The sequence below is a fragment of the Eptatretus burgeri genome, chromosome 12 (assembly GCF_056783735.1).
Source record: "Eptatretus burgeri isolate ZD-2024b chromosome 12, Ebu_testis_v1, whole genome shotgun sequence".
In the NCBI taxonomy this organism is placed as follows: domain Eukaryota; kingdom Metazoa; phylum Chordata; class Myxini; order Myxiniformes; family Myxinidae; genus Eptatretus; species Eptatretus burgeri.
In genome coordinates this window covers 35,381,597-35,389,371 of record NC_140972.1, presented here as the reverse complement: position 1 = coordinate 35,389,371, position 7,775 = coordinate 35,381,597, and the positions used below count along the sequence as shown (strand labels likewise).

Sequence of the window (7,775 nt, the reverse complement as noted above, 5' to 3'; positions counted from 1 at the left end):
GCTCTTCAGATGAATCGTCAACGACGTCACTCTGCTTTGCCTCATGGGCAAGTGAACGGTACAGCTTGCAAGCAACCAAGGCCTTGGCCATTGATTCCTCTCCATGCTGCCACAGGAAGAGTGCCATTCGCTGGCGCTTCAGCAACACTGCCCACACAAGCAACTCGTTGAAGGGGAATGCAAAACCACTCGATTCTGGGTCTCCTGCGGGGTCCATTGCGACGCCATAAGAAACCACTGCACTCTTCCGCTTTCTGTGAGTGATGCCCTCTTGACGTGGCTTGGTCTGCATCCACGAATAAAAGCAAGAAGTAGGTAGAGGTGAAAAGGAAATCATGAGAGTTGCAGCTGCCATGCACTGTTGAGAGCCTGTGATCAAAAGGTGAGAGTGATATGTTTGTAACAAAGTCCATGAACATGCCAATGAAAGAATATCCTCACACTGTCAAGAACCATACCCAAACCTCATGTTATTTGGACAGCATATCAGCGGTGTAAAGTTCAGTACAAGTTTACAAGAGTATAGAATACGGAGTTGGACATTTACATAATAGGGAGGAAAGAAAATGAAGTTGGACCTTTGAACTTCCTTGAATGCTTGCGCATGTTTGGTTTAAGCATGTATTCGATGAAAACCAATGAAAGGACATTTGACCGCATGGCATTTTTTTGTAAACAAATGACCAAAATTTAAAGAATGGCTAATTAAGTTATGCTAGAAAGATAAAACGTGCATAAAAAAACTAAAAGGGCATTGCTCGACATCACAACATCGCCAGATATACCTCCGCCCACATTATTATTACCTTCGCAAACTTTGTTGTGAAGGTTATGTTTTGATCGCTGTGTATTTATTTATTTATCTGTGAATATGTGTGTTTGTTTGTTTGTTTGTTATTCGCATAACTCCAAAAGTATTGAACTGAATCGCAGCAAATTTGGTGGGATGATTGGTTATTATCCGAGGACCATTTGATTAGATTTTGGGAGTGATCGGGTCAAAGGTCAAGGTCATGAAAAGGTCAAAATAGTCTTTTTACCATAGCGCGGTCAATTTGTATCCAATTTGCATGCAACGAATGCCAAAATGTTCAGAATTCAATGCCTCATCTTGTGCTATGTGACATGGCACAATGATGTAATAACCCTTATTAGCGGTTGGGAGTCAAAGGTCAGGGGGGGGGTCACGACATTGCAAAATGTGTAGTTTTTGTCATAACACGGTCAATTCTTATCCGATTTGCATGAAACCAACACCAAAATGTTGACTGTTCTGTTCCCCACACTCGAATACCAATTACAAAATTAAGAGTACAAAGGTCAAGGTCTAGGTCATGAAAAAGTCAAAATCGTCATTTTGCCATTGTGCGGTCGATTTTTATCCAATTTGCATGCAACCAATGTCAAAATGTTGTGAATTCAATGCCCAATCTTGTGATATACGATATGACACAATGACGTCATTATCTTTGTTAGCGGTTTGGGTCAAAGGTCAGGGGGGGTCAACGACCTTTATCATAATGCGGTCAATTCTTACACAATTTGCATGTAAGTAGATTCAAAATGTTTAGAATTCAATTCCCTATCCTGTGATGTGTAATATTTGATTTCTTATAATGTGACCAGTTGTCATCAGATTGACTTGACACCGACACCCAAAAAGGTCAGGGAGTTCATACAGGAATTGTACAATGTACGTGAATCAGTGTCAAACAGCAGGAAATTTAATGTTTTTAAGCCATCATAACACATATGAGATGGTAGATGTGGTATGGGATTAAATACTCTCACAATCAATGGTTTCTGGGGGGGGGGGGAGGAGGGGGCAAAATGTTGCGTTGGCGAAGGTATGCGCTCTACTGAGTGCCCGTTCTTGTCACATCATTATAATATTTGTACCAAGTTTGATTTAAATACCTGAACCAAGATTCAAAATCTACACGAATAAAAGGCAATGTGTGCGTATGTGTGCGCGCGTCTGCGCATGCCCGCTCCGCCTGTGTGTGTATGTGTGTATGCCTGTGTGTGTCTGTCTGTGTGGGTCTGTCTGTCTGTCTGTGTGGGTCTGTCTGTCTGTCTGTGTGGGTCTGTCTGTCTGTCTGTGTGGGTCTGTCTGTCTGTCTGTGTGGGTCTGTCTGTCTGTCTGTGTGGGTCTGTCTGTCTGTCTGTGTGGGTCTGTCTGTCTGTCTGTGTGGGTCTGTCTGTCTGTCTGTGTGGGTCTGCCTGTCTGTCTGTGTGGGTCTGCCTGTCTGTCTGTGTGGGTCTGCCTGTCTGTCTGTGTGGGTCTGCCTGTCTGTCTGTGTGGGTCTGCCTGTCTGTCTGTGTGGGTCTGCCTGTCTGTCTGTGTGGGTCTGCCTGTCTGTCTGTGTGGGTCTGCCTGTCTGTCTGTGTGGGTCTGCCTGTCTGTCTGTGTGGGTCTGCCTGTCTGTCTGTGTGGGTCTGCCTGTCTGTCTGTGTGGGTCTGCCTGTCTGTCTGTGTGGGTCTGCCTGTCTGTCTGTGTGGGTCTGCCTGTCTGTCTGTGTGGGTCTGCCTGTCTGTCTGTGTGGGTCTGCCTGTCTGTCTGTGTGGGTCTGCCTGTCTGTCTGTGTGGGTCTGCCTGTCTGTCTGTGTGGGTCTGCCTGTCTGTCTGTGTGGGTCTGTCTGTCTGTCTGTGTGGGTCTGTCTGTCTGTCTGTGTGCGTCTGTCTGTCTGTGTCTGTCTGCGTGCGTCTGCGCCTGCGTGCGTCTGCGCCTGCGTGCGTCTGCGTCTGTGTATGTGTGCGTCTGTGTGTGTCTGTGTGTGTGTCCTCCATAACTCCAAAACCATGAAATCTGTCAGCCTGAAACTTTGCATGCCGACTAAGAACACCCCAAGGGAGTGCAAGAGTGAAAATTGGGTGTTTGGGTTAATTAAAACACCCCTTTTGAAGATAATTAATGGCCTTATTTAATTATATCCTTCATCAGGCGATCCTCGGCCACTTCGCTCTCGAGGTCTTAAGGTGTTTCCTGGGTAACCTCGCTGGAGTCTGAAGCTGCCATGTTTTCTCGCCTGCTCAACCATGTACTGACTTGGAACAGGCCGCAACGATTTCTTAACGATAAAGTTATTGTTTTCCCTTTCCTTTCTATATTATCGAATGCCTGTTCATCATAGCTACGAATCGCTGGGTACATCGCAATGCTCATAAACATCAGGAGACGTCAATGATCGTGGCTTGACATTTCGGGGTCTCCAGGAGGTATATGTTTAATGTTGAGCTAATCACGTGCCAAACTCGCCGTTTCTTAACAACCGTTTTGTTGGAGTGCTTGCTTGCTTTTAGCGCTCTACTCCTTGCTTTCGGTAAAGTATCCGTGCTCTCAAGGGACCATTGATTAGACAGACATACGCTTCCACCTGTGTTGGGCCTGGTGATGCTGTGCGTTTGGTGCTTCGGAAGATCTCAGCCGCTGAAAATGTGCAATTTTATTATCTTTTGTGCGATCTCCAAATATAATCCACCCCTCACTTCGACATCAATAATTATATAAAAAACAATGACGTCCATCCGACCATACGTTTGCCATGATCTGGTTGTGAAGGCAGAGAGCAGAGATCGACATTTTGTGTTATGGGCCTCGATATATTTTTCAATTGAATTTTTCTAATTTCCCACGAGAATTCCTCCTTCAAAGAACTCTGTTTAAAGGTAAAACTTGATGTTTATCGTTTTTATGTATTTTATGCATGTGTACATATATAAACTGAATTACCATAATGGAGTGTGCGTGTGCGTGTGCGTGCGTGTGTGTGTGTGTCAACACATGGGATTTCAGAATGTGGAATTGAGTCCTCCCAGGGTGAGCTCAAAATATCCACCTTCATTTCGGTAAGGGGTCACGATCCACGGATCAAGCTGTGAAGTTTTCTGTTTTCAAAGTTTTGTGCCGAGGGCTCTCTTCAGGATCGTTACTGAGCCCAGGACGGCTTCCAACTGTAGTTAACTTGAAGTAATATTCCCAGGGAAGTTTTTCAATATCTCTGTGAGGTTCTTCATCATCATTCCCATGAGGTTCTTCATCATCACTGGTTCAACTTTGGCATTCTTCAGCTTCCAGGATCTTTTCACTTCATGCTTGAGGTCTTGGTATTTGGTCATTTTCTTGATTTCTACAACGTTAGTCCAAAATCGACGGTATAAACACCTCAATCAGCAATGCCTTCTCTTTTTCTTTTGTACCAAAGTATGATATCTGGTCGCAATGCTTTGTTTTTGATGTTCACGCCCGATGGGATCCTAAGGTCATACGAGAGTAGTACTTCAATGTTTTCAGTGATTGCTTTTGGTTCATTTTCCCACAAAAATTCTGGAACTGGAATATCAAAGTTTTTGCAGATGTGCCAGCGGATTACTTGAGAAACTCAGTTATGTCATTGTGTGTACAGCTGTTCTGACACGTTTTTTTTTCTTTTTTCGTGTTCAGTTATTAAGCATCACACGTCATTCTCTTTGCTAACCGCACCTCCACCCCTCACCTGTCCGTTTTCTTCCTCCTCTCTCACTCTGTCCCCTCCTCATTCCACCCTCATAAAATGCAGCACTCTCCTCCCACACCTCTGTCTCTGCCTGTGTGCCTGTCTCTGTCTCTCTCTCTATACACACACACACACACACACACACACACACACACACACACACACACACACACACACACACACACACACACACACACACACACACCTCCCTCCCGCAGTGAATAGCAACGTTTGGTGAGGTGAAGCTCTCTCTCCCTCCTCTCTATCCCTCTCCCCTCCCCCACCCCCACCCCACACACTTTATTGACCCGTCAGCGAAGCGAAGGGTTGTATTTACTAGTATTAAAGAATTATGGCTGCCAGACCATGCGTCTGAACAGGTTGAAATTTAAAACACATGTTCCTCATGACAACAAGGTCATAATTGTGACATTTCACGTCGATTGATGAAGCAGATCAAAACAAATAATTTTTTTAAGATTTTTTTTTTCAATCAATTATGGCTGCCAGTCCATGTGACCTACCAATTATTATTTCGTGAACACATTTATATCCCCAAGGCTTGGGCACTGCATAAAAAAACCTAAAAGGGTACTGCTCTTTTCCATACAACCACAGCTGATGCTTACTGACGAAGCAGGTGGCAAATCTCATCTGAGTCTCTCTTAGCAAACACTCGTTGAACACAAAGTCTAACAAGCGATAGCCAAAGATTCTCTGAAGAGACCTGGTACAGAAGGAGTTAAATCTCCATCTCAGATCCCTGGTCAGAGTCCAAGTCTCACATCTGTAAAGCAAGACTGGAAGCACCAAGGACCTGAAGACTCAGACTTTTGTCCTCCTGCACAGGTACCGAATCTCTCCGTGACCACAGGTACCGAATACTGAATCTCTCTGTGACCTCAACATCCTCACCACAAATAGGTACTGGTCATTGAAAGCCTGGATCTTACTGTTGACCCAGGAAACCGGTAATTCCAGCAGCTCCAACTTCTCATTCAGCACCTCGAGGGCCCTTAAAAGGATATCCAGTCTCCACAAAGATGACTACATCATCTGTGAAATCAAGGTCAGAGATCTTAACACTCCCAAACGATGCATTGCAGCTTGATCTCTTTGACATCCTCCACAGACTCCAGTCTATACAAGTGCTGAAAAGTGTGGGGGCCGGTGCACACCCCTGACAAACTCCAGTAACAACTGGAAATAAGTCAGAGATGGAACCATCACATCTCACAGCACTCTCGGTACCAGAGTGCAGTTCAGACATCAGATTGATCAGTTTTGGTGGCACCCCACAAAGACGGAGAATCCTCCAGAGGGCACCCCGATTCCCTGAATCAAATGCTTTGCGTTCGGTGAGGACCTGAAGAACAAGGATACAGTGAATCATTGACCTCTTTGTTGTGAAGCCCGGCTGCTCTGGGTGCTGGTGCTCAAGCAGATGGTGGCGAACTCGATCAAGAATTATCCGAGCAAAAACCTTGCCCAGCACTGAGAGAAGCATCACCCCTCAGTTGTTGTTGCAGTCCTGGCGATCACCCTCACCTTCCAGAGAGAGACAAGGCCCCTCTTCCAGTCAGATGGGATGATGCCTGCGTTACAAACAGAGCACAAAACTGCATGCAATGTCACAAGCACAGCATTTCCACCAGCCTTGAGAAGTTCAGCATGGATGCCACAGATTCCAGGACTTTACCCCATTCCAACCAGATCACCGCAGCCTGTGTTTCCACAAACGAAGGTGGATCACAGTTGAATGGAGGGTCAGCAATTGGCAGAGTGACACCCTCGACATCTAACTCAACAGCTGGTGGATAAGCTAGGTACAGATACTCAAAGTAACCGGCCCAGTGGGCCTTCACTTCGGACTCCTCTGTCAAGAGCCCACCACCCTCCGCTCTAACTGCAGTGCACTGTGGGACGGGCTTGGAGGAACGCAATGCATTATTTCCCCTGTAAATATGACGAGGCTCACTGGACCACCTGAACAGCTCAGCTCTGCCATTAAGCCTGGCCCTGCAACTCTGTTGAATGGTATCCAGTGTTCCTTGAGAGACAAATTCCTTCTTTGCCCTACGGTGAGTTCCAAAACATCCACCGGCAACATCAAGGATGTTCGTCGTGAAGGCACCAACAACATCACTCCACAACTCTTCAGGATTCTCCAAAGCACCCAGACCCCCCAAATTTCCACTCAGCCTGTTCGCAAGTTCCTCAACTTCCCTCTCATCCTTGAACTTGCCAACATCCAACCGAGGCTGGGATGGTATCATTTCCTGGATTTAAGCTGCAACTTCAGAATTGCAACAAGTCTGTGCTGAGTATTGAGAAACAGAGCACTCCAGGAGACCTTGCAGTTCTGGATCATCCTCCAGCGACCATCAAAGAGCACATTGTCAATCTCGTTTAACACATCACCAGTGTTGAAATACCAAATCCAGCGATGAGTCTTTGGGCACTGAAACCATGAATCAGCCACCCTAAGTCAATGACTGAGTGCAAAATGAAGGAACTTAGTGCTATTCTGGTTCACAGTTCCAGACCCATGGGGATCAACACACGTCTCATAACCATCCATGTCAGTGCCAGTCGATGCAATGAAATTCCCCAAGACTAGGAGAGTATCTCACTTGAGGCACTGATCAACCACAGACTTGAGCACGACACAGAATGTCCTTCACAGTGAGATCACTTACCTGTCAGATCATATGCAGGGACCAGGGAAACGACACCGAAGGAGTGACAAATCCTTAGTCTCATAATGCGCTCGTTGATCAGTGTTACCTCAATTATCATGGGAGTCAGCTTGTTGGACACAGCTACAGCAACTCCTTGGGCATGGTAACCATCAGAGCGACCAGACCAATAGTTGGTGTAACCATCCGCCACGATCTCACCACTATTCCGGTCTCTGAACCTCAGTGAGTGTTGCAATACCGATGTCCAAACGCTTGAGCTCAGATGAAAAGAGAGAGAGGTGATCATCCTCTCTTGGGGATAGGACATTCCAGGCACCCACCCGAAGGGACCACCTCAGATTAACCCAAGGAGACCATCATCTGGTAGACGACACATCAGCACCACTCTGCCACGCACCACCGCAATCTGACCCAGGAAGTTTACCCCGTGCTTTACCTGTCATCAAAGAATGGGGATCCCGCAGACTTTGCCCTAATCCTGTCATACAGTGAGCTGCCCTGCAAAGGGCAGCAGCACAGGAGGTACTCCCACAGAGTGGGTTTTTAGTTTTCTTTGCGTTATTTAAATGTGTTTT

At 46.1% G+C, this 7,775-nt stretch overlaps 1 protein-coding gene across 3 annotated transcripts in view; it reads right to left on the bottom strand.

Moving 5' to 3' along the window:
- TRPM7 (transient receptor potential cation channel subfamily M member 7) overlaps window positions 1–7,775 on the bottom strand; it is a 224,113-nt gene that overhangs the window by 100,308 nt on the left and 116,030 nt on the right. For all 3 annotated transcript variants that reach the window (XR_015050321.1, XM_085850121.1, XM_085850122.1), the window contains one exon: window positions 1–286. This exon is cut by the window's left edge and continues 16 nt beyond it. Coding sequence is in view for 2 of the 3 variants with exons in the window: in XM_085850121.1 (XP_085706247.1) it covers window positions 1–286 (286 nt within the window). In the remaining variant the exon portion in view is untranslated. The remainder of the gene's footprint in view (window positions 287–7,775) is intronic.